This window comes from Somniosus microcephalus, chromosome 7 (genome assembly GCF_052327205.1).
Source record: "Somniosus microcephalus isolate GS21.2 chromosome 7, FLI_Smic_1.0, whole genome shotgun sequence".
In the NCBI taxonomy this organism is placed as follows: domain Eukaryota; kingdom Metazoa; phylum Chordata; class Chondrichthyes; order Squaliformes; family Somniosidae; genus Somniosus; species Somniosus microcephalus.
The window spans coordinates 17400597-17428318 of record NC_140993.1 but is presented as its reverse complement, the minus strand read 5'-3'; the positions used below and the strand labels follow the sequence as shown (position 1 = coordinate 17428318).

Genomic DNA, 27722 nt, shown 5'->3' with positions numbered 1-27722 from the left:
AACGTGAATGATAAAAACCTGCTTTTTACTTCCTGGTTTGCTGTCTGTGAGAATTCTTCAATGTGATTGGCTGTCAGCCTGCTTGATGACATCACTGTTGCTTGTACCCCACCGATCCCCTAGAAATGGCGCCAGATGGAAATTCACGCCGGAAAAGGGAAAATCGGCACCAGAGCCCGCTAAGTATTCGTGGGCAGCTTTCTTTGAGGTCAGCGGTGAGCGCCGTCACTTTGCCACTGACTGCAAAATCCAGGCCATCCTGTTGTTGTTACTGGTTTATGGTGTGATGCTTCGCTCTATTGGCAGAATGGCCACCACTGAATATGCATAAAATGCATTCCCATTTTACAGGAATGGTAGCATAGTGGTAATGTTATTGGCCTAGTAATCACTGGGCCTGGAGTAATGATCCAATTGAAATCTGAGTTCAAATCCCACCATAGCAGCTGGGGAATTTAAATTCAGTTAATTAAATAAATCTTGAATTAAAAAGCTAGTATCAGTAATGGTGACCATGAAACTAGTGGATTGTTCTTACAAAACCCATAGGGAAGGAAATCTGCTGTCCTTACCCGGTTTGGCCTATATGTGACTCCAGAGCCACAGTAAAGTGGTTGACTCTTAACAGCCCTCCAGAAATAGCCTAGCAAGCCACTCAGCTGTTAAGAAGGTGGCTCGACACCACCGTCTCGAGGGGCAATTAGGGATGGGCAATAAATGCCGGCCTTGCCAGCGACACACATCCTGAGAAGGAATTTAAAAAAAAAATTCAAATTGAAGCATTCTCAGTTGCAATACAAATGCTGAAAATCAAAAACACACAAAACTGGAGACAGTGAAACCTTGGCCAGATAACTACCATTGGCAAAATAAAAGCAGTCTCACCTATGGCACTCAATAAAGCTAGGAGAACAAACCTATTGTTCAGTGGGATTTTCCCATTGAACCCTGACTAGTCTGACACATTTGCAGAAGGTGTCAATCTTATAACTTGCTAAACATACCTTTCTGGAAAGCATGAAACAACTTTTCATTTCAAGATATACAGATTTGCAAAAAAATTGCATTTACTTGCTCCAAATCGAATATCTTATCAAATGCATAATTAAAATTAATTATAAAATAATTCCCAGCTAAACGAAAGCCATCAAATTTTAACTGTGAAGTGTTGGAGCTCCATTTCTGCCATTAATTTACCGTACCTTGTATGCGCCATAAGTGGCCATTCCGCAGATTGTTATCATAAGGAGGGAAATCGCAGTAGCAATGCATATGTCTGAAACAGAAAATAGGAGTTGTACACTTTAGAAACCACACAGTATAGGGGGCAATTTTAACCCTTACTCGCTCAGCAGGAACCTGGCGGGCGGGCAGGCAGTTAAAGTCGCCCTGACTCTTACCTGTCCGAAAGACGCCACGATCGCGACATCTGCGATTCTAACCTGCTCTCCCAAGCAGGCGGCAAGAACAGGCGCCCGGGGACAACAGGGTCCTTCTTTACATATACATGCTGCGGCCCGATGACATCATTGAGACCGACTGTAATTTTACCTCAGGCCTGAGCGGGGAAACCGCTCGGAGTTAAAGTCGCGGCCCTAGGCGCTATGTAAATGCAAGTTGTTATTGTTGTAAAGTAGGAAAACAGACAAACCTTAGAAGTGGTAGGAGGGTTTAATTTGCCCTTAACACACCGTGCATTAACTAAGCTGATTATTTTTCTCACCTTTTATGAATGAACTCGCGTGAACGGAAAGGTTAACTTATTAACTCATTGCTTATTCATACAAAGCAATGACTGCATAACCGAGTGGCCAATCGGGTGGGGGTGGGGAGGGGGGTGAGAAAATCCTCAAAAGCAACAACAACTTGCATTTATACAGCGCCTTTAACATAGTAAAACGTCCCAAGACCCTTCACAGGAGCGTTATCAAACAAAATTTGACATCGAGACACATAAGGATAATTATGGCAGATGAGAGGTAGGTTTTAAGGAGCGCCTTAAAGGAGAGAGAGGTGGAGAGGTTTAGGGAGGGAATTCCAGAGCTTAGGACCCAGGCAGCTGAAGGCACAGCCGCCAATGTTGGAGCGAATAAAATCGGGGATGCTCAAGAGTCCAGATTCTGAGGAGCGCAGAGATCTCGGGGGGTCTGTAGGGCTGGAGGAGGTTACAGAGGTGAGGGATGGGGGGGGAGGCCATGGAGCGATTTGAAAACAAGGATGAAAAAAAAGCATGGAGCTATTCTGGGCTATTCTTGTGCCTAGTCTAATGGCCAACCTGGCATTGGCTGACATTTGACAGCACGTTGCGTATTGGATGTCTCAAGCCAGGGACTGCTGTCGAGAATTGTTGTTAATGGACGAGGAGAAGAAATAATTGTGTCATTGTTAGTTCCTGTAATACAATAGGAAAGCTGTCTGGTCAGATATGAATAACAAACTTGATCTAACAGCCTTTGTGTTTATACAATAGGGTTTGTCTGAGCCTCTTTTTACAGCTGAACCATGGCAAACTGAACTAGTTTGCCAAGATATGTTACACTTGAATTATTATTTTGTGTTTCAGTTGACATATATCGGGTCGACTCTTCATCTTAATTTTAGCCATATTTGTACATATCCCGGATTCATGTGATAGCAACATATAGGAACAGGAGGAGGCCATTCAGCCCCTCGAGCCTGTTCCGTCATTCAATTCAATCACTGTACTGATCTGTATCTTAACTCTATCTGCCCGCCTTGGTTCTGTAACCCTTGCCTAATAAAAAATTTTCAATCTCAGTTTTGACATTTTCAATTGACCCCCCCCCGCCCCCCCCCCCCCAGCCTCAACAACTTTTTTTGAGGGAGATGGTTCCAGATTTCCACTCCCCTTTGTGTGAAGAAGTGCTTCCTGACATCACCCCTGAACGGCCTGGCTCTAATGTTAAGGTTGTGCCCCCTTGTTCTGGACTCCCCCCACCAGAGGAAATAGTTTCTCTCTATAGAAACATAGAAGATAGGAGCAGGAGTAGGCCATTCGGCCCCTCGAGCCTGCTCCGCCATTCAATGAGATCATGGCTGATCATCCAAATTCAGTACCCTGTCCCTGCCTTCTCCCCATATCCCTTGATCCCTTTAGCCTTAAGAAATATATCCAACTCTTTCTTGAATATATTTAATGAACTGGCCTACACCGCCCTCTGTGGCAGAGAATTCCACAGGTTCACCACTCTCTGGGTGAAGAAATTCCTCCTCATTTCAGTCCTAAATGGCTTACCCCTTATCCTTAGACTATGACCCCTGGTTCTGGACTCCCCGGCCATTAGAAACATCCTTCCTGCATCTAGTCTGTCCAGGCCTGACAGAATTTTATAGGTTTCGATGAGATCCCCTCTCAATCTTCTAAACTCCAGTGAGTATAAGCCCAATTGACACAATCTCTCCTCATACATCATTCCTGCCATCCCAGGTATCAGCCTGGTGAATCTTCGCTGCACTTCTTCCATGGCAAGAACGTCCTTCCTCAGGTAAGGCGACCAAAACTGCACACAATACTCAAGGTGCGGTCTCACCAAGGCCCTGTACAACTGTAGCAAGACATCCTTGTTCCTGTACTCAAACCCTCTTGCTACGAAGGCCAACATACCATTTGCCTTCTTAACCGCCTGCTGCACCTGCATGCTTACCTTCAGCGACTGGTGCACAAGAACACCCAGGTCTCTTTGCACTTCCCCTTCTCCCAATCTATTGCCATTCAAATAATAATCTGCCTTCCTGTTTTTGCCACCAAAGTGGATAACCTCACATTTATCCACATTATAGTGCATTTACCATGTTTCTGCCCAATCACCCAACCTGTCCAAATCGTACTGGAGTTTCACGACATCCTCCTCACAGCATACCCTCCCACCCAGCTTTGTGTCGTCTGCAAATTTGGAGATATTACATCCAATTCCCTCATCCAGATCATTAATATATATTGTGAACAGCTGGGGTCCTAGGACTGATCCTTGCGGTACCCTACTAGTCACTGCCTGCCACTCGGAAAACGACCCGTTTATTCCAACTCTTTGCTTTCTGTCCACCAACCAGTTCTCTATCCAAGTCAATACCTTGCCCCCAATCCCATGTGCCTTAATTTTGCACTCTAATCTCTTATGTGGGACCTTATCGAAAGCCTTCTGAAAGTCCAAATACACCACATCCACTGGTTCTCCCTTATCTATTTTACCAGTTACATCCTCAAAAAATTCCAGTAGATTAGTCAAGCATTTTACCTTTTGTAAATCCATGTTGACTTTGTCCGATCCTGTCACTGCTTTCCAAGTGCTCTGCTATTACATCTTTTATAATGGACTCTAGCATTTTCCCCACTACCGATGTCAGGCTTACCGGTCTATAATTCCCCGCTTTTTCTCTACCACCTTTTTTGAATAGTGGGGTAACATTAGCTACCCTCCAATCCATGGGTACTGTTCCAGAGTCTATAGAGTTCTGGAAGATGACCAGCAATGCATCTACTATTTCTAGGGCCACTTCCTTTAGTACCCTGGGATGTAGATTATCAGGCCCTGGGGATTTATCGGCCTTCAGTCCCATCAATTTTCCTAACATCATTTCCCTACAAATACTGATTTCTTTCAGTTCCACCCTTTCATCAGACCCTATGTTCCTCGGCATCTCTGGGAGGTTATTTGTGTCCTCCTTTGTGAAGACAGAACCAAAATATGTATTTAGTTTATCTACCCTCTCAAATCCTTTAATCACCTTAAACACCTCAACTAGATCTCCCCTTAATAAGAACATAAGAAATATGAGCAGGAGTCAGCCACTCAGCCCCTCGAGCCTGCTCTGCCATTCAATAAGATCATGGCTGATCTTCTACCTCAACTCCACCTTCCTGCACTATCACCATAGTAGCCAAAAATCTACTGATCTCTGCCTTGAACATACTCAATGACTGAGCCTCCACAGCCCTCTGGGGTAGAGAATTCCAAAGATTCATCACCCTCTGAGTGAAGATATTTCTCCTCATCTCAGTCCTAAATGGCCGACCCCTTATCCTGAGACTGTGACCCCTGGTTCTAGACTCTCCAGCCAAGGGAAACATCCTCCCTGCATCGACCCTGTCAAGTCCCTTAGAAATGTTGTATTTTTCAATCAGATCACCTCTCACCCTTCTAAACTCTATTAATCTTCAATATTCAAGGGAACACAATCCTAGTCTATGCAACCCTTTTAGCCCCCGGGTGTCATTCTGGTGAATCTGCCCTGCACCCTCTCCAAGGCCAATACATCCTTCCTGAGGTGCGGGGCCCAGCACTGAACACAGTGACACCCGGTGGGTCAAACCAGAGTTTTAAATAACTAACATAACTTCCAACTCTTTGTATTGCAACCCCCTTTAGATAAAGGCCAATCTAAACCTCAGCAACCATTGTGTTTGACTCGTTGCCAGGTATAAATCGTAGTGATGTACAAAGTGTACTGGTATACAAAGTGTGTCAAACTGGTGGCATATAGAAATATAGATGTGTAGTAAATTCAAATAGTTTTCTCTGCTAAACAGCATGTTTCACGGGACGTAGTTAGTTGTTTTAAGTATGTTGACAGTTCAGATTGTAGTGTCTAGAAGTGGTCTGATAACATATTTCAGATTATTCTTGTACAACTTTAGTTATGACTACACTGGCTAATGTTGGTGTTCAGAGGGACCTGGGTGTCCTTGTACACGAATCACTGAAAGTTAACATGCAGCTACAGCAAGCAATTAGGAAAGCAAACGGTATGTTATCCTTCATTACAAGTGGATTTGAGTATAAGAGTAAAGACGTCTTGCTGCAATTATATAGGGCCCTGGTGAGACCACACCTGGAGTATTGTGTACAGTTTTGGTCTCCTTACCTAAGGAAGGATATACTTGCCATAGAGGGAGTGCAACGAAGGTTCACCAGAATGATTCCTGGGATGGGGGGATTGTCCTATGAGGACAGATTGAGTAGACTAGGCCTATATTCTCTAGAGTTTGGAAGAATGAGAGGTGATCTCATTGAGACATACAAAATTCTTACAGGACTTGACAGGGTAGATGCAGGGAGGATGTTTCCCCTGGCTGGGGAGTCTAGATCCAGGGGTCACAGTCTCAGAATAAGGGGTCGGCCATTTAGGATTGAGATAAGGAGAAATGTCTTCACTCAAAGGCTTGTGAATCTTTGGGGATAGTGCAGAAAGGTGGAGTTGAGGTAGAAGATCAGCCATGATCTTACTGAATGGCGGAGCAGGCTCGAAGGGCCAAAAGGCCTACTCCTGCTCCTATTCCTTATGTTCTTGTCTGACTGGATATAACCCACTGCTGAAAATATTTTAAATCTAAAGCAATACATCAGAATTTCTGGCCTCTTCACCAAGTGTTTGAATGAGACTTTCAGTACATTTCCTTATGGCTGTCACAGACTAACCCCTACAACTTGGATAATCAGCAGGAGCAATTCAAGAAACAAAAGATGTTCAGGAGATGAGAATTGAAATGGATGATTCCCATAGCAGATACAAACATGTCCAAAAAAAAAATAGAAATGAAAAAAAAAAGCAAATCAAACAAATTTGTCTCTGGCAATTTATTCCAATTTAAAATATATTCTCCCTGTAAATCAACCCAATTTTTTATTTTAGCATTTTCAATATTGGCGACACTGATGCAATCGGCAATTTTTTAAAATATTCGTTCTGGGGATGTGGGCGTCGCTGGCAAGGCCGGCATTTATTGCCCATCCCTAGTTGCCCTCGAGAAGGTGGTGGTGAGCCGCCTTCTTGAACCGCTGCAGTCCGTGTGGTGAGGTGCTCCCACAGTGCTGTTGGGGAGGGAGTTACAGAATTTTGACCCAGCGACGATGAAGAAATGGCGATACAGTTCCAAGTCAGGATGGTGTGTGACTTGGAGGGGAACTTGGAGGTGGTGGTGTTCCCCTGCGCCTGCTGCCCTTGTCCTTCTAGGTGGTGGAGGTCACGGGTTTGGGAGGCATATCGAAATATATTGGAAGCTAAAAATTCCCTCGCCCACACACACAGAAAGGGTTAAATCACGAGGACAGGTTGCACAGACCAGGCTTGTATTCTCTGGAGTATGGAAGATTGAGGGGTAAACTGATTGGGATGTTTTAAGATGATCAAAGGAGCTGATAGAGTAGATAGAGAGAAACCATTTTCTCTGATGGGGGGAGTACAGGGTACAGTAGCATAGTGTTTATGTTACTGGACTAGTAATCCAGAGGCTGGGGAATTTAAATTCAGTTAATTAAATAAATCTGGAATTAAAAGTAGTGTCAGTAATGGTGTCCATGAAACTACTGAATTGTCATAAAAACCCATCTGGTTCACTAATGTCCTTTAGGGAAGGAAATCTGCCGTCCTTACCCGGTCTGGCCTATATGTGACTCCAGACCCACAGCAATGTGGTTGACCTTTAACTGCCCCTCTGAAATGGCCGAGCGAGACACTCAGTTGTATTTAAGAAGGCGGCTCACCACCACCTTCTCAAGGCCAATTAAGTATGGGCAATAAATGCCAGCCTTGCCAGCGACGCCCACATCCCATGAATGAATATTTTAAAAAGTCCAGAACAAGGGGGGCATACCTTAACATCAGAGCTAGGCCGCTCAGTGGTGATGTCAGGAAGCACTTCTTCACACAAAGGGTCGCAACTCCTGTATGCAATGAAACATAGAAACATAGAAGATAGGAGCAGGAGTAGGCCATTCGGCCCTTCGAGCCTGCTCCGCCATTCAATGAGATCATGGCTGATCATCCAAATTCAGTACCCTGTCCCTGCCTTCTCCCCATATCCCTTGATCCCTTTAGCCTTAAGAAATATATCCAACTCTTTCTTGAATATATTTAATGAACTGGCCTACACTGCCCTCTGTGGCAGAGAATTCCACAGGTTCACCACTCTCTGGGTGAAGAAATTCCTCCTCATTTCAGTCCTAAATGGCTTACCCCTTATCCTTAGACTATGACCCCTGGTTCTGGACTCCCCGGCCATCATAAACATCCTTCGTGCATCTAGTCTGTCCAGGCCTGACAGAATTTTATAGGTTTCGATGAGATCCCCTCTCAATCTTCTAAACTCCAGTGAGTATAAGCCCAATCGACACAATCTCTCCTCATACGTCATTCCTGCCATCCCAGGTATCAGCCTGGTGAATCTTCGCTGCACTCCTTCCATGGCAAGAACGTCCTTCCTCAGGTAAGGTGACCAAAACTGCACACAATACTCAAGGTGCGGTCTCACCAAGGCCCTGTACAACTGTAGCAAGACATCCTTGTTCCTGTACTCGAACCCTCTTGCTACGAAGGCCAACATACCATTTGCCTTCTTAACTGCCTGCTGCACCTGCATGCTTACCTTCAGCGACTGGTGCACAAGAACACCCAGGTCTCTTTGCACTTCCCCTTCTCCCAATCTATTGCCATTCAAATAATAATCTGCCTTCCTGTTTTTGCCACCAAAGTGGATAACCTCACATTTATCCACATTATAGTGCATTTGCCATGTTTCTGCCCAATCACCCAACCTGTCCAAATCGTACTGGAGTTTCACGACATCCTCCTCACAGCTTACCCTCCCACCCAGCTTTGTGTCGTCTGCAAATTTGGAGATATTACATCCAATTCCCTCGTCCAGATCATTAATATATATTGTGAACAGCTGGGGTCCTAGGACCGATCCTTGCAGGACCCCACTAGTCACTGCCTGCCACTCGGAAAACGACCCGTTTATTCCAACTCTTTGCTTTCTGTCCGCCAACCAGTTCTCTATCCAAGTCAATACCTTGCCCCCAATCCCATGTGCCTTAATTTTACACGCTAATCTCTCATGTGGGACCTTATCGAAAGCCTTCTGAAAGTCCAAGTACACCACATCCACTGGTTCTCCCTTATCTATTTTACCAGTTACATCCTCAAAAAATTCCAGTAGATTAGTCAAGCATGATTTACCTTTTGTAAATCCATGTTGACTTTGTCCGATCCGGTCACTGTCATAGAGTCATAGAGTTATACAGCACAGATAGCGGCCCTTCGGCCCATCATGTCCGCGCCGGCCATCAAGCCCTGTCCAATCTAATCCCATATTCCAGCATTTGGTCCGTAGCCTTGTATGCTATGGCATTTCAAGTGCTCATCCAAATGCTTCTTAAATGTTGTGAGGGTTCCTGCCTCCACAACCCTTTCAGGCAGTGAGTTCCAGACTCCAACCACCCTCTGGGTGAAAAAGTTCTTTCTTAAATCCCCTCTAAACCTCCCGCCCTTTACCTTGAATCTATGCCCCCTTGTTATTGACCCTTCTACTAAGGGAAAAAGCTCCTTAGTATCCATCCTATCTATGCCCCTCATAATTTTGTACACCTCAATCATGACCCCCCTCAGCCTCCTCTGCTCCAAGGAAAACAAACCCAATCTGCCCAGTCTCTCTTCATAGCTGAAGCGCTCCAGCCCTGGTAACATCCTGGTGAATCTCCTCTGTGATGTGCCTCAATAAATCCGAGACTCGATGTTAGCGAAACAAAACAAGGCTTTTATTGACTTAGAAGGTAACACACAGAGGAGAATGTATCTTCCATCCAGAGGTCTGCCGTACTGGATGTGCTGCAGGCTGGGCCAGCTTACATAGGAGCCAGGTATGGGCGGAGCCCTACACACAGTACAATACAATGGAAATGAAACTGAAACCAACCACAGTCACAGGCAGAGAAATACTGATGAGTGATGAATGGAATGTTTCATCACATTCTGCACCCTCTCCAAAGCGATCACACCCTTCCTGTAGTGTGGCGACCAGAACTGCACACAGTATTCCAGCTGTGGCCTAACCAGTGTTTTATACAGCTCCATCATAACCTCCTTGCTCTTATATTCTATGCCTTGGCTAATGAAGGCAAGTATCCCATATGCCTTTTTTACCACCTTATCCACCTGTTCCGCCGCCTTCAGGGATCTGTGTACTTGCACACCCAGATCCCTCTGACCCTCCGTCTTGCCTAGGGTCTTACCATTCATTGTGTATTCCCTTGCCTTGTTAGTCCCCCCAAAGTGCATCACCTCGCACTTTTCCGGGTTAAATTCCATTTGCCACTGTTCCGCCCATCTGACCAACCCATCTATATCGTCCTGCAGACTGAGACTACCCTCCTCGCTATTTACCACCCTACCAATTTTTGTATCATCCGCGAACTTACTGATCATACCTTTTACATTCATATCCAAGTCATTAATGTAGACCACAAACAGCAAGGGACCCAGCACCGATCCCTGTGGTACCCCACTGGCCACAGGCTTCCAGTCACAAAAACAACCTTCGACCATCACCCTCTGCCTTCTGCCACTAAGCCAGTTTTGTATCCAATGTGCCAAGGCACCCTGGATTCCATGGGCTCTTACCTTCTTGACCAGTCTCCTGTGCGGGACTTTAATCAAAGGCCTTACTGAAATCCATGTATACCACATCCACTGCGTTACCCTCATCCACACACCTAGTCACCCCCTCAAAAAATTCAATCAAATTAGTCAGACATGATCTTCCCTTGACAAAGCCATGTTGACTATCCCTGATTAATCCTTGCCTCTCCAAGTGGAGACTAATTTTGTCCCTCAGAATTTTTTCCAATAATTTACCTACCACTGATGTTAGGCTCACTGGCCTGTAGTTCCCCGGTTTTTCCCTACTCCCCTTCTTGAATAATGGTACTACGTTAGCGGTTCTCCAGTCCTCTGGCACATCCCCTGTGGCCAGAGAGGTTCTGAATATATGTGTTAGAGCCCCCGCAATCTCTTCCTTTGCCTCACACAGCAGCCTGGGATACATTTTGTCCGGGCCTGGGGATTTATCCATTTTTAGGCCTGCTAAAACCGCCAATACCTCCTCCCTCTCGATGTTAATATGTTCGAGCATATCACAGTCCCCCCGCCCTATTTCTATGTCTACATCGTCCTTCTCCATAGTGAAAACAGATGCAAAAAATTCATTTAGAACCCCTCCTACATCTTCCGGCTCCACACACAGATTGCCACTTTTGTCCCTAATGGGCCCTATTTTTTCCCTAGTTATCCTCTTACCCTTAATATACTTATAAAACATCTTAGGATTTTCCTTTATTTTGCTCGCCAGTGTTATTTCATGGCCCCTCCTTGATCTCCTAATTTCTTTTTTAAGTATCCCCCCTGCACTTTTTGTACTCCCCTAGGGCTTCCTCCATCTTTAGCCTTTTGTATCTGCCAAAAGCCCTCCTTTTTTTCCTAATCCATTCTCGTATATCCCCTGACATCCAAGGTTCCCTGTGGTTTTTGGAACCACCCATGACCTTTACGGGAACATGTTGCCATTGTATGATCTCAATCTCCCTTCTGAAAGCCTCCCATTGCTCCGATGCGGATTTTCCTACAAGTAGCTGATCCCAGTCCATTTTGGCCAGATCCTGCCTTATCCTATTAAAATCGGCCTTCCAAGTGCTCTGCTATTACATCTTTTATAATAGACTCTAGCATTTTCCCCACTACCGATGTCAGGCTTACCGGTCTATAATTCCTCTCTTTTTCTCTACCACCTTTTTTGAATAGTGGGGTAACATTAGCTACCCTCCAATCCATGGGTACTGTTCCAGAGTCTATCGAGTTCTGGAAGATGACCAGCAATGCATCTACTATTTCTAGGGCCACTTCCTTAAGTGGTGATCTAACTCGTTCTTTTTAAAACAATTGACATGTATATATTTGTTTTCATTTTAAAAGCAAGTCTGCGCTCAGCACGCATAGAGCGTACACGTGCGTTACCCTCCCTCTCCCCAATTACACACCACTGCATCCACTTTGCCGATGCGACAGAAACCATGATTGCATTCAAAAATCTAAAAAATTAACATGCAATGCTAAGAGAGGTTAAATACGGAATGCAGCCACAGGCTTCTTCAATTAGGTATCATTTTCCAAGTCTTTGCAGGCAGGCTATACTGTGGTCACACATGCAGCGCAGAATCCCATGTAGCGATTCAGAAGCAAGTGAAAAGGGACTTTACCAGCAAAGGGTAATTCCGCTTTAATCCGCACCGGTATTTCTTTTGGACGGGGAGAATACAGTATAGTGCGGCTGAATCCCTCTTAGTTTTAAAGTCTCGTAATAACTGGTGACGTATGAAGAGTAAAGCCAGTTCAAGCGGCTTAGTCTCCAGAAATTAGGACAGCCTAGTGGATTCAACAATTTCAGATCATAACCTCGGCCCCTATCATATATATATTTTTTCTTCTCTTTTTTTTTATCCACAATTTTTGTTTGGCCCCCCCCCCACTTTTTCTTCTTCCCTCCCACATGGCAGCTGTCCTTCATTCTGCCAGCGCAATTCACACCCCATCTAGAGCCATCCTTTGCTCCTTAACCTGTCCCATTACCACCTCCTCTCGCCTTGAATATCTCTTAATGTCTCTCAATGTCTCTTAATCTCTCCTGCTTTCTATCCTATCACTGACCTTCCCTTTTGTGCTCTCATCCCCTCCCCCTTTCCCCAGCCCCTAAACCTGCTTTCCATTTCCTGCTGTTTTCCAGTTCATCGACCTGAAACGTTAACTCTGTTTCTCTCTCCATGGATGCTGCCCTGGCCTGCTGAGTATCTCCAGCGTTTTCTGTTGTTATAGTGGATTCTAGTGTTGGTCACAGCACGATTCCGAACAGGCCACTGACGGGCTGCTTACTTAGAATCGACAACATTTTGAGTTAGCTACACAAGAAAGAAAGATCATATAGAGTCGTAGAGTCATAACGGCACAGAAGGAGGCCATTCGGCCCATCGAGTCCGTGCCGGCTCTCTGTAGAGCAATCCAGTCAGTCCCATTCCCCCCGCTCTGTCCCCGTAGCTCTGCAAGTTTATTTCCCTCAAGTGCCTATCCAGTCTCCCCTTGAAAACATTGAGTGTCTCCGCTTCCACCACGTCCGTCGGCAGCGAGTTCCAGGTCCTCACCACTCGCTGCATAAAAAAGTTTTTCCTCACATCCCCCCTGTATCTCTTGCCCAAAACCTTAAATCTGTGTCCCTTAGTCCTTGTACCATCAACTAGTGGGAACAGCCTTTCCCCGTCTAGCCTATCCAAACCCGTCATAATCTTGTACACCTCTATCAAATCACCCCTCAACCTCCTTTGCTCCAATGAAAACAAATCCAGCTTCTCTAACCTGTCCTTGTAGCTAAGATCCCCATCACCGGAACCATTCTGGTAAATCTCCTCTGCACTCTCTCAAGGGCCTTCACATCCTTCCTAAAGTGTGGTGACCAGAACTGGACGCAACACTCCAGTTGTGGCCTAACCAGCGCTTTATAAAGGTTCAGCATATCTTGCATTTCTATAGCACCTTTCACAACCTCAGGACTTCGCAAAGCACTTTACAGCTAATGTTGTAATGCAGCCAATTTGCACACAGCAAGCTCCCACAAACAGCAATGCGATAATGACCAGATGATCTATTTTAGCAATGTTGATTGAGGGATAAATATTGGTCAGGACACCGGGGAGAACTCCCCTGCTCTTCTTCAAAATAGTGGCCACAGGATCTTTTACATCCACTGGAGAGAACAGACGGGACCTTGATTTAACATCTCATCTGAAAGACGGTACCTCAGACAGGGCAGCACTCCCTCCGTACTGCACTGGAGTGTCAGCCTAGATTTTTATGCTTAAGTCTCTGGAGTGGGACTTGAACCTCCAACCATTCTGACTCAAAGGCGAGGGTGCTACCAACTGAGCCACAGCTGACTTAAGACAATTAAGTGAGTGAGGTGAGTGGTGGTGAGGGGCGGTAGCGAGAGAGGGAGAGAGACAATGAACAAACTTTATGGACTTACTGGCATCATCGGTGAAGTCGAAGTCACTGCCGAGTTCAGCACGGGGCAGATGGTGCCGTTCTGGGTCACTGAGTGCAGACAGTAAAATCAGCAGCACCACGCCATTGATCAGCTAATGGAAGAGAAGAATAGATCAGTAAATAACGCGGATCAAAAGCCGATCTTTTCCAATCCCCAAGGGTCTTCTAAGAGAATGCAAATTGTTTTCAATGGTTCTAATTAATCAATATTAATATATTTAATTATAACCTACACATTATAGAACGTTATAAATATCCTGTACATGGTCTCCAAGAAATTACAGAGTTTATAGAATGTGAGAAGAAATGGATACCATTCAGAGATTTGCTTTAATACAGACAACAGATCAGTTTATAAATCACTGGTTCGGCCTCAGCCGGAGTATGGTGTCCAGTTCTGGGCACCGCACTTTAGGAAGGATGTCAAGGCCCTGGAGAGGGTTGCAGAGGAGATTTACCAGAATGGTTCCGGGGATGAGGGATTTCAGTTATGTGGAGAGACTGGAGAAGCTGGGATTGTCCTCCTTAGAGCAGAGTTCAAAATTATGCAGTGTTTTGATAGCGTACGTAGGGAGAAACTGTTTCCAGAGGCAGGAGGGTCGTTAGCCAGTGGACACAGATTTAAGGTAATTGGCAAAAGAACCAGAGGGGAGATGAGGAGACATTTTTTTACGCAGCGAGTTGTTGTGATCTGGAATGCGCTGCCTGAAAGGGCGGTGGAAGCAGATTCAATAGTAACTTTCAAAAGGCAATTGGATAAATACTTGAAAAGGAGAAATTTGCAGGGCTGTGGGGAAAGAGCAGGGGGGAGTGGGACTAATTGAAGAGCTCTTTCAAAGAGCTGGCACAGGCACGATGGGCCGAATGGCCTCCTTCTATGTTGTATGATTCTATGTTTGAGCTACAGGCTATAAATACACAAGCCTAAAAATTCTGTGGTGAATGTGAAATATGAACTCTTAACTCTAATCTAGTGCTTCTCCAATTAGAGTGGCAGGAATGCATGAGGTGACTGATCATTATAGGCCAGAAGAACATAAGAAACAGGAGCAGGAGTCGGTCATTCGGCCCCTCGAGCCTGCTCCGCCATTCAATAAGATCATGGCTGATCCTCTATCTCTACCAGTTACATCCTCAAAAAACTCCAGTAGGTTTGTCAAACACGATTTCTCTTTTATAAATCCATGTTGACTTTGTCTAATCCAGTTGATATTTTCTAAATGTCCTGTTAGCACATCCATTATAATAGACTCTAGCATTTTCCCTACTACTGATGTTAGGCTAACCCGGTCTGTAGTTCCCTGTTTTCTTTCTCCCTCCTTTTATAAATAGTGGGGTCCTCATGCGCTTCTCGCCCGCCATTTGCCCCGATGGCACCGTGCTCCGTGAGATGGGAAAAAAAATCATGAGCATCAGCCACCTTCCCATTCACGAAGGCTTGAAAAAACCCACCATGAAAGCGCTTAAAATTGCGCCAGCCATTCCGGGAAACAGCAGCTATGTGAATGCAAGTTCTTTCTTTCTAACCTCCTGCAGTGGGATTTCCACATCAGAATCCACATATCAGCGGACTCTGCAGCAGTCCAGACATTTTTACAAGCCGATGTTCCCTCGGTTCAACCAAAAGGATTGTGATGACGTCTGGTCCTTCAAGCTTGCTGCAAGTAGGGTAATGGCCCAGAACTTCGGGTCTCCACGGGTGAGTACGCACGGGGTACTCACCCGTAGGCCCAATGGAAGTGCCGGTTTCGTGCATGCACTGCGCATGCGCGGGAAACCGGAACTTCCGTTCCCTTAAAGGAAGGGGTTCAGAGTTCGAACGCGTGCGCGGGAGAGGCTGCGCGTGCGCATTGAACTTAGGCTTTTTTTCCAGGTTTCTCTGGGAGGGTAAGTCTCCAGAAGTTACACATTTAAAAAGCAGTCGCAGGGCCTGCTTTTTACAAGGTAAGTGGTGAATTAATTAAAATTAAAACATTTTTTCCACAGGTTTATTATTTTTAAATACTTTAAAGTAAGTTTATTTTTAGCCCCGTTAGAAAATGTAATTTTTTTTCAAAAATTTAAGTTATTGTTTAAAATAGTTATTTCATGTTATTTAAAAATGTGATTTAAAAAAAAATGTATTTGAAGATTTAGTGATGTTTTGGGGCTTATAGTATTTATAGGTTTGACAGCTCTTCCTTTCAAACTTATGAATGAAGCATTTCCTGCTACCATTGGCTCTCCATGGCCCACGTGATCCCAGGGGACGCCCCTGGGATACGCAAGCACTGCGTGCCGGCAGTTGGAGGAGGCCCAGGATCGCAATTCCACGGGGGCTCACAGCTCAACGGCCGGTGCGCAAGGTAAGTGCAGGTCGGAGGCTTGCACCCGCGGGAAGCCCCCGACCCGAATTTCTGGGCCATTGTCTGCGACCAGGTGGACAAGCTCCCCAGTGACAGGTCTTTCCAAAGCCCAAGCTAACTATTCAATTGACGTAGAGAAGATGTTTCCACTTGTGGGGCGGGGGGGTGGGAGTCCAAAACTAGGGACCATAAATAGAAGATAGACACCAATAAATCCAATCGGGGAAACTTCTTTACCCAGAGAGTGGTGAGAATGTGGAACTCGCTACCACAGAGAGTGGTTGAGGGGAATAACATTGATGTATTTAAGGGGAAGCTGGATAAACACATGAGGGAGAAAGGAATAGAAGGATATGTTCATAGAATCATAGGTATTTATGGCACAGAAGGAGGCCATTCGGCCCATCGTGTCTGCGCCAGCCGACAAAGAGCTCTCCAGCCTAATCCCACTTTCCAGCTCTTGGTCCGTAGCCCTGTAGGTTACGGCACTTCAAGTGCATATCCAAGTACTTCTTAAATGTGATGAGGGTTTCTGCCTCTACCACCCTTTCAGGCAGCAAGTTCTAGATCCCCACCACCCTCTGGGTGAAAAAAGTTCTCCTGAACTCCCCTCTAATCCTTCTACCAATTACTTACTGATGGGGTGGGATGAAGAGGGAGGGGGGGCGCTCACGTGGAGCATAAACACCGGCACGGACCAGTTGGGCCGAATGGCCTCTTTCGGTGTTGTACTTTCTATGTAATTCTATGTAAAATGAGGCTGATCCCGGAAATCACGGTGGGAACGGCACTGCACGAGGTCAGGCAGGCGGATGTCCCACTCTGTCACACATCTGGTGCAGATCGCGCCTCCTTCCGAAATCTAGGATCTTGAGTCCTGTGCATTGCAAGTGTCACATCTCAAACCTGCCAGACACTGTGAAGACCGCCGATCCTCCAAATAGCACTACTTACTCCTAAGTCCTGGCTAATAGATCAGCAGGATTGCAGGTGACCGTGAACTGCCTGCACCAGCTGTCTAACCCGTCATTAACATTAATCAGCTCTGCAATGCTGGGTATTCTGCGGCGAGTGTCTCACCTCCTGACTCCCCAAAGCCTTTCCATCATCTACAAGGCACAAGTCAGGAGTGTGATGGGATACTCTCCACTTGCCTGGATGAGTGCAGCTCCAACAATACTCAAGAAGCTCGACACCATCCAGGACAAAGCAGCCCGCTTGATTGGCACCCCATCCACCACCTTAAACATTCACTCCCTCCACCACCGGCGCACTGTGGCTGCAGTGTATACCGTCTACAAGATGCACTGCAGCAACTCACCAAGGCTTCTTCGACAGCACCTCCCAAACCTGCGACCTCTACCACCTAGAAGGACAAGGGCAGCAGGCGCATGGGAACACCACCACCTCCAAGTTCCCCTCCAAGTCACACACCATCCTGACTTAGAAGTATATCGGCAATCTTTCATCATCGCTGGGTCAAAATCCTGGAACTCCCTCCCTAACAGCACTGTGGGAGCACCTTCACCACATGGACTGCAGCGGTTCAAGAAGGCAGCTCACCAGCACCTTCTCAAGGGCAATTAGGGATGGGCAATAAATGCTGGCCTTGCCAGTGACACCCACATCCTATGAATGAATTTTTAAAATGTTCTTGGGGAGATAGACATTGAGGTATGCCCCGGGGCACCTCCTATGGCAGATTGGAAGAGCGTTTAGCTGCTAATGGTTCAGTCTCCAGCTTGAAGATAAAGCAAGTAATTTTCCGACCTGACATTCCAGGCAGGGAGCCTCACCCTCCTGGGCGAGAGATATTGGAAATTCAGGCACGCACTGTGCATGATTTCCTAACCGTTTAATTAAGCGGGATTTTATTTTTCTGTTTATTCATTCATGGGATGTGGGCGTCGCTGGCAAGGCCAGCATTTTTATTACCCATCCCTAATTGCCCTTGAGAAGATGGTGGTGAGCCGCTTTCTTGAACTGCTGCAGTCCGTGAGGTGAAGGTACTCCCACAGTGCATATACTTCTTTGTAGCGATTTGGTACAACTGAGTGTCTTGCTCAGAGGGCAGTTAAGAGTCAGCCACATTGCTGTGGGTCTGGAGTCACACATAGGCCAGACCGGGTAAGGGCGGCAGATTTCCTTCCCTGAAGGACATTAGTGAACCAGATGGGTTTTTATGACAATCCGGTAATTTCATGATCGCCATTACTGATACTGGTTTTTTATTCCAGATTTATTTAATTAACTGATTTTAAATTCCTCAGCTGCCGTGGTGGGATTTGAACTCTTGAAGGGACGGGAAGTTGAGGAGAGAGCAGAGGAGGAGAGGGGAAGTTGAGGAAAGAGGAGGAGGAGAGCAAGTGGAGGGGAAGGGAAGGTGGGGAGAGAGCAGAGGAGGGAGGAGGAGGAGAGAGCAGGGGAGCAGAGGAGCAGACTAATGATGTCTCTGGATCATTATTCCAGGCCCCTGGATTGCAAGTCCAGTAACATAACCACTACGCTACTGTACCCTACAATGGGCTGATATATCACAGCCCCTTGCAGTGGCTTAGGAGGGAGCGTGGCCAGGGACATAGAAAGTACAGCACAGAAACAGGCCATTCGGCCCAACTGGTCCATGCCGGTATGTATGTTCCACACGAGCCTAAAGCTTTCAGGACAGAAGTTCCAGCGCCCTGGTCTGGTGGGATATTGGCTGGCTGGTGCACTGGATAAAACCAGGTGAGCGGCCCTGCTAAACGGCGGATGTGGGGCCAGACCCCAGGGGTCTCATCCTGGATCGTGGCCCCGTCAACCCCAACACAAGAGCATTGCAGTTTCTAACAGGGCGAGCCAGGCTGGCGCACAAGATGCGCCCCCTAGAGGTGTGGCCGCGCACCCGCCATATTTGAACAAAGCGCTTTCCCTCGCCGCCGACAAACCGTGGCGGGAGGTCAAAGGGGAGCACATCCAGCAACTTACACTGAGATGTACAGCCCGCGGGTTTCTGGGCTTTGGGTTTGGGAAACTGTGCAGAGCAAGTGTCCGGGTTTTGACAAAGGGTTTGACCCGAAACGTTAACTCTTTTTTCTCTTCACGGATGTTGCCTGGCCTGCTGAGTTTTTCCAGCATTTTCTGTTGTTATTCCGGGTTTCCTGATGGGTGTCACACTTCCCACCGGGAGCACAAGGTTGACGGATGACCTGTGGTACGTCTTTCGGATGAGACGTTAAACCGAGGCCCCGTCTGCTCTCACGTGGATGTAAAAGTTCCCATGACACTATTTCGAAGAGGAACAGGGGAGTTCTCCCCGGTGTCCTGGGCCAATATTTATCCCTCAATCAACATCACTAAAAACTGATTATCTGGCCATTATCACATTGCTGTTTGTGGGAGCTTGCTGTGCGCAAATTGGCTGCAGCATTTCCTAAATTACAACAGTGACTACACTTCAAAAAGTACTTCATTGGCTGTAAAGCGCTTTGGGACATCCTGAGGCCGTGAAAGGCGCTATAGAAATGCAAGACATTCCTTTTTTTTTAAAACAAGTTACATCTGTTTGTAAAGCACCTCAATCTTATGGAGGAGATGGTACAAGATGCATGCCTGGTATATCAGAAGACCATTCTGCAGACCTTGGTGTACCTATTTACCAAGGGCCCAGGACAAGTGTCTCACCTTGTTACAGGTCAACTGACAGAGCTTTGTCATCTGCAGGCAGGACACCTGCAACCTGCGTTTCAACATGGAGACAGTAATGCTGGTAGTTGGCAAGACAACCATTGGCCTCAATTGTTATGGCTCATTCCCAGTTAGCATTTCAGCATCGGGTATTGTGCGAACCACATATGCATCAAAACTGACACATAACAACATAAGAAATAGGAGCAGGAGTCGGCCATACGGCCCCTCGAGCCTGCTCCGCCATTCAATAAGGTCCCGGCTGAAGTTTTACATCAATTCCACTTTCCTGCCCGATCCCCATATCCCTTGATTCCCTGAGTGTCCAAAAATCTATCGATCTCAGTCTTGTATATACTCAACGACTGAGCATCCACAGCCCTCTGGGGTAGAGAATTCCAAAGATTCACCACCCTCTGAGTGAAGAAATTTCTCCTCATCTCAGTCCTAAATGGCCCGACTCCTTATCCTGAGATTATTTTCTTTTTAGGCAGTCCCACGGGACCGAGGATGACTTGCTTCCACACTAAAAATGAGTTCTCAGGTGACTGATGAGTCCAATGTGGGACCTACAGTCTCTGCCACAGGTGGGGCAGATAGTGGTTGAAGGGGCGGGTGGGTGGGATGCTTGGGTTGACGTGCGCTCCTTCCGCTGTTTGCGGTTGGCTTCTGCTTGCTCCTGGTGAAGAGACTCGAGGTGTTCGGCGCCTTCCCGGATGCTTCTCCTCCACTTTGTGCGGTCTTGGGCCAGGGATTCCCAGGTGTCGGTGGAGATGTTGCACTTTTTCAAGGAGGCTTTGAGGGTGTCCTTGAAGCGTTTCCTCTGCTCACCTGGGGCTCTCTTGCCGTGCCGGAGCTCCGAGTAGAGCGCTTATTTTGGGAGTCTCGTATCGGGCATGCGGACAATGTGACCCGTCCATCAGAGCTGATCGAGCGAGGTCAAAGCTTCGATGCTGGGGATGTTGGCCTGAGCAAGAACACTGACGTTGGTGCACCTATCCTGCCAATGGATTTGCAAGATCTTGCGGAGGCAGCGTTGGTGGTACCTCTCCAGTGCTTTGAGGTGCCTGCTGTACATGGTCCAAGTCTCTGAAACATACAGGAGGACGGGTATCACTGCTGCTCTGTAGACCATGAGCTTGGTGCCGGGTTTGAGGTCCTGATCTTCAAACACTCTCTTCCTCAGGCAACCGAAGGCTGCACTGGCACACTGAAGGCGGTGTTGGACTTCGTCGTCGACGTGTGCCCTTGTTGACAGTAGGCTCCCGGGGTATGGAAAGTGGTCCACGTTGTCCAAGGCCTCGTCATGGATTTTGATAATCGGGGGGCAGTACTGTGTGGCAGGGGCAGGTTGGTAGAGGACCTTTGTAAGAACATAAGAACATAAGAAGTAGGAGCAGGAGTAGGCCATACGGCCCCTCGGGCCTGCTCCGCCATTCAATAGGATCATGGCTGATCCGAACCTAGACTCACGTCCACTTCCCTGCCCGCTCCCCGTAACCCCTAATTCCCTTATCAGCTAGGAAACTATCTCCGTTTAAAATTTATTTAATGTCGCAGCTTCCACAGCTCTCTGAGGTAGCAAATTCCATAGATTCACCACCCTCTGAGTGAAGAAGTTTCTCCTCATCTCAGTTTTGAAACGGCAGCCCCTTATTCTAAGATTATGCCCCCTAGTTCTAGTCTCACCCATCAGTGGAAACATCCTCCCCGCATCCACCCGATCAAGCCCCCTCACAATCTTATATGTTTCGATAAGATCGCCTCTCATTCTTCTGAATTCCAATGAGTAGAGGCCCAACCTACTCAACCTTTCCTCATAAGTCAACCCCCTCATCTCCGGAATCAACCGAGTGAACCTTCTCTGAACTGCCTCGAGAGCAAGTATATCTTTTCTTAAATATGGAAACCAAAACTGTACGCAGTATTCCAGGTGTGGCCTCACCAGTACCCTGTATAACTGAAGCAAGACTTCCCTGCTTTTATACTCCATCCCCCTTGCAATAAAAGCCAAGATTCCATTGGCCTTCCTGATCACCTGCTGTACCTGCATACTAACCTTCTGTGTTTCATGCATCAGGACCCCCAGATCCCTTTGTACTGTAGCACTTTGCAGTTTCTTTCCATTTAGATAATAACTTGCTCTTTGATTTTTTCTGCCAAAGTGCATAACCTCACACTTTCCAACATTATATTCCATCTGCCAAATTTCTGCCCACTCACTTAGCCTGTCTATGTCCTTTTGCAGGTTTTTTATGTCCTCCTCACTCACTGCTTTCCCTCCCATCTTTGTATTGTCGGCAAACTTGGATACGTTGCACTCGGTCCCCTCCTCCAAATCGTTAATATAGATTGTAAAGAGTTGGGGTCCCAGCACTGACCCCTGCGGAACACCACTAGTTACTGATTGCCAACCCGAGAATGAACCATTTATCCCCACTCTCTGTTTTCTGTTAGATAGCCAATCTTCCACCCATGCCAGTATATTACCCCCAATCCCGTGATTTTTTATCTTGTGCAGTAATCTTTTGTGTGGCACCTTGTCAAATGCCTTTTGGAAGTCCAAATACACCACATCCACTGGTTCCCCTTTATCCACCCTGTTTGTTATGTCCTCAAAGAATTCGAGCAAATTTGTCAAACATGACTTCCCCTTCATAAAACCATGCTGACTCTGTCCGATTAAATTATGCTTATCCAAATGTCCTGTTACTGCTTCCTTAATAATGGACTCCAACATTTTACCAACCACAGATGTTAGGCTAACTGGTCTATAGTTTCCAGCCTTTTGTCTACCTCCCTTTTTAAATAAGGGTGTTACATTAGCAGTTTTCCAATCTGCTGGGACCTTTCCTGAATCCAGGGAGTTTTGGAAAATTAACACCAATGCATCCGCAATCCCTACCGCTACTTCTCTCAAGACCCTAGGATGTAAGCCATCAGGTCCAGGGGATTTATCTGCCTTAAGTCCCATTATCTTACCTTATGGATGTTTAGTGTAAGACCTATGCTCTCGTATGCTTCGGCCGACCCCTTATCCTGAGACTGTGACCCCTAGTTCTAGACTCTCCAGCCAGGGGGAAACAGTCTCTCAGCATCTACCCTGTCAAGAATTTATTGGTGAGCATGGCCGGTATTTTTATCTCCCAAACCACTGATCACCAAGATGCACGTATCTAGTGAGTCACACTTATCTCTTCCATGATTCCCAATATTAATGCTAATTATCATATTTTTTGTGCACATCTGTGTATATATCATGGTGATGGCTCACAGCGTTGGATAAAAGTGCTGGAGAATTGATTTTTCTTTGGCACCGGAACTGCACGGTGCACTCTTACTGCTACCATCCATCTTGACTCGACACTAATATCAACCTTTAGCTCGGATGGAGCACACCGCCCCTCCTCCAGTGCTTCCGTATCCCATACCTTTGACAGGCATAGTGAGTAAGAACACCCTCCGCACCCTTTCAGGCTGGATTTTACGAACCTTGGCAGCTCGGTGGTGGGTCCCGACCCCGCTGCCGGCTCCATCCCGGCCTCTGGAATGAATTTCCCCTGATTGGGCTTGATAAGCCCCGCCCAGCGCATTTCCCGGCCAATTAGAGGAAGCAGGTTTGGTGACATCATTCATGACGCGCCATCAGCCGGTTTCCTTAAAGGGACCACGGCCAACTTTATTTTGACAGTTGTGCTGTTAGTGTTCTACAGCATTGAGGTGCTGCAAACACCGACAAGCGCTGCACAGAGGCAGAGGGCTGCACCCAGGCTCTCCCATGACTCCCTCCATTTGTTTATGGAGGGAGTCACAGCATGCAGGGAGGTCCTCTTCCCTTCCAATGGGCGTAAGAGACCTCCCAGGAGATCAACACAGCCTGGTTGCACATTGCAGAGGAGGGCACAAGCAGGGATGTGGTCAGGAGGACCAGGCTGCAGTGGCGCAAACCTTTCAATGTTCTCAGTAGATCACGAAATGTTACTGCCAAGCCACATTCAACCTCATCCTGCTGTGCCTCTCATCACATCCCCATCACTCTACCTTCCCTACCCTACTCCTGCACATCCTTATTCACACCAATTTACCTTGCACCTCCACCCATCCCTCTCTATCTACATTATCACATCCCCATCTCACTAGCCACCCCTCACACTCACCCTCATCCTAGTGCAATTATACCAACTAACAACACACAAGGGTAGCCACTTGGGTGTTTTATGCAATGTTCATGTAAAGTTTCTGTTAATGTGCTGTCAAACATTGAAACCTTTATTTTCAACTATTTGCATTCTTGGACAGATTTGTGTGCACCTTTGGAAGTGGCTTAGTGAGTTGCAGTGAATGGTGAGACATAACGGTACCCCCCACAATGGTGATGAGTGTGAAAGGAATGGCTTGGGTATTGTAGGGATGCTTTATGGTGTTGGTGTGGGGTGGTGCCAACCTGGCGCATCATATGGCAGCCAGGGTGTACAGTGTCAAGTGAAGTGAATCTGGCCATGGTGAGGCCATCCCTGGCGTCCCGGGCAGCAATGTGGGCGGGTGCTGATGCCCTCTGTCCTGTGCAGCATCAGGTGATTGCGGAGAATGTTGGTGTTGTTGTTGGTGCTGCTGGTGTGCCCGGTGATGATGGTGTCGGGTCTGATCGTGGTGGGATTCTGAGGACCAAGGTGAGAGAGTTTCAATGGCACCCATGCTGATGAAATAGATGGCAGGTGAAGTAGAGATGACAGAAGCGATCTGTCAATGGTGAGAGAGGTAATGAGGTCAGACTGGATGGGGACTTGTGTAAAGATGTGCAGCATGGTGAATCTGTAGTGGAAATGCAGTTTAGAGAAGCTAGTGGCTAATGGAACATTTCTCAACCAGCTGGGAGCTTTGACTTGACATTTGAAGCTGTCAACTCATCAGCTGATTCAATGGCCACTGACCTCCTGCCTCAGCTTCACTAACGAGTTCTAGGCACAGCGGGAAACCGGTGGGCGACCTGTCAAATCCAAACAGCTGGGGAAAAAACCATTGTCAACGGCTGTAAACAAGCCAGTAACGATTGTAACTGCCGTCCCCGCCGCTGCGTGTTGGGTCTGCTCAGCGCTGACAGACCTGACATTTGGTAAAGGTGCGTGGCGGCGGTTTCACAGCGGGGTCCTGACCCGCTGAGGGGAGAAAAAAACACTTTCCCACCCGACCCGCCTCCGATCACGCCCGCTCACCCCACCCCCCGTCCCCCGGAAAATCCAGCCCTTATTTGATTCAAGTTCAGCCGGATTGTGTTGGGACTAGCGTGTTGCTATGTGGGAGCCGTTGGGATCTTGTCTTGAGCTTTGCATTGATAAGCCGATTACCCTTGGGGTAGCTTGTCTGGAGTTTAGCCTCGGCAAGCCGGTTGCCCCTTGTGGTAGCTTGTCGCAAGCTCAGTATAGACAAGTGGGCTTCCTCATGGAAGCTGTCCTGAGTTCCTATCTTGACTAGCTGTCTTGTAACTTGTCTCGAGTTCTATGTATATTGTTCTTGTCTCGAGTTCTATGTATTATCTGGTGTTTTGCTGTCTCGAGTTTTTTACGTATGCTGTTGTGTTTTCTTGTATGAATCTAGTGTTGTGAATCTAGTTAAGTAATGAATAAAGTATTGTTCCTTAAGATTGTATACCTGCCTTTAGCCTGGTTTCTGCACTTGGGTCCAGAACCTACCTTGCCCGGAGGGCACGGCCCCGTATCTACACGGCCCTGTGGCTCCCCAACCCTGACAGATTGATGGGAACAGATTCCTTCCCCCTGCTACGTCTAAAGGTTCGACGCAAAGTAAGTTTTATCGAACTCAGTCCCGTTCTTACCGAGCGTGTGTTCACAATATGCACATGTTCAGAACCTCGCCACAATCCTTCAATCCGGCTACATCGCCTCACCTTCCACAGCACTCACCTTTCCACTTCTCCAATTCCACCTCTCCCATTATTCCCAGCACAATCGCCTGCAATGGATTCTCCTCCTATGACCCCCACAACCAACGTCGAATTGCCCCAAGTTCCCATCCTCAACCCCCCCGCACGCTGCTCGTGTGCATGCTGCCCCTTGCCGATGTTATGTGGGAGCAAGGGATCAAATTCTATGTGTATGTCTCATGACAACAAAGTTCTAATTCTCAATTCACTGTACCCGACTCCAGAACTATTGCTGTGCTGTCCAACTGTCTATTGTGGTATATATCAATGATTAGACTTCAATGTAGGAGGCATGATTAAGAAGTTTGCAGATGATACAAAAATTGGCCGTGTGGTTGATAATGAAGAAGGAAGCTGTAGACTGCAGGAAGATATCAATGGACTGGTCAGGTGGGCAGAATAGTGACAAATGGAATTCAATCTGGAGAAGTGTGAGGTAATGCATTTGGGGAGGGCTAACAAGGCAAGGGAATACACAATAAATGGTAGGACACTGAGTAGTGTAGAGGAACAAAGGGACCTTGGAGTGCATGTCCACAGATCGCTGAAGGTAGCAGGACAGGTAGATAAGGTGGTTAAGAAGGCATACGGGATACTTGCCTTTATTAGCCGAGACGTAGAATATAAGAGCAGGGAGGTTATGCTTGAACTGTATAAAACACTAGTTAGGCCGCAGCTAGAATACTGCGTGCAGTTCTGGTCACCACATTACAGGAAGGATGTGACTGCACTAGAGAGGTGCAGAGGAGATTTACGAGGATGTTGCCAGGACTGGGGAATTTTAGCGATGAGGAAAGATTGGATAGGCTGGGGTTGTTTTCTTTGGAACAGAGGAGGCTGAGGGGAGATTTAATTGAGGTGTATAAAATGATGAGGGGCCTAGATAGAGTGGATAGGAAGGACGTATTTCCCTTAGCAGAGAGGTCAATAACCAGGGGGCAGAGATTTAAAGTAATTGGTGGAAGGATTAGAAGGGAGTTGAGGAGACCTTTTTTCACCCAGAGGGTGGTGGGGGTCTGGAACTCACTGACAAACTCAAATCAGCGACAAGCCAGAACGTATTCCAAATAAGTAAGTACTGGTAAGATTGTGTTCAGTTCTTAAAACTCATCATCCCCCCTCCCCAGCTGCTCGCACAAGACTAAACCTAACAGTTCACAACCTTGGTGTCCTGTTCATCTGTGAGTAAGAGCTTCAAACGCCAGTCCATCAGCAAGACGCCTATTTCCACCTCCAAAACATTATGGGCTGGATCTTCATTGAGGAGGCGTGTAGGAGGCGGGACTACAACTTTCGGGGTAGTAGTCCCGCCTCCATCGAGTTGTGGCCAACCCACGTGATTTTCACTTGATTGGCCTTGTTGCACCCACCCAGCGGGCTCAGCAGGCCAATTAAGGGCCACCCGGCAACAGGTGACGTCACAGATCTGTCAAGAGATTTTGACAGATGAAATATCAGCGTTTGACAGCTCTTTGAAGCTGTCAAACACTGACAATCTGTACTCTAAGTTAATTCCTTCCTCTCAGGATGATTTAGAGATCTCTCCGGAACAGAAAGCTGAATGCTGCAGATTTTGACAGATCGCGGCCATTCTGCTTTCTGTGCCGGTGAAATGAGGGACTCCCGAGACCTGAAGGAAGGAAGGCTGTAAAGGTAAGTACATGTAAGTAAAACTTCTTTAAACACTTTACACACACCAAACACACTTACCTCTGCACTCATGCACCCATCACTCACCTGAACACCGGACATCTCGACCCCTCCAAGCCCTTCAGCCCGACGGCCCACCTCGCTAACTTGACGTGGTTTGGAGCCGTTGGGAATCCCACACCACCAATAAAAATAGGGATTAGGCTAAAAACTGCCTGTTAACTACTTGTTAACAGGCA

General features: G+C 46.9%; 1 protein-coding gene across 1 annotated transcript in view; it reads right to left on the bottom strand.

The window, feature by feature from the left end:
* Positions 1-27722, bottom strand: part of laptm4b (lysosomal protein transmembrane 4 beta) — a 92404-nt gene that overhangs the window by 50839 nt on the left and 13843 nt on the right. The window contains exons 2-3 of the mRNA XM_085992273.1: positions 13862-13973; positions 1203-1276 (exon numbers count right to left, since the gene is read on the bottom strand). Coding sequence (XP_085848399.1) covers positions 1203-1276; positions 13862-13973 — 186 coding nt within the window. The remainder of the gene's footprint in view (positions 1-1202; positions 1277-13861; positions 13974-27722) is intronic.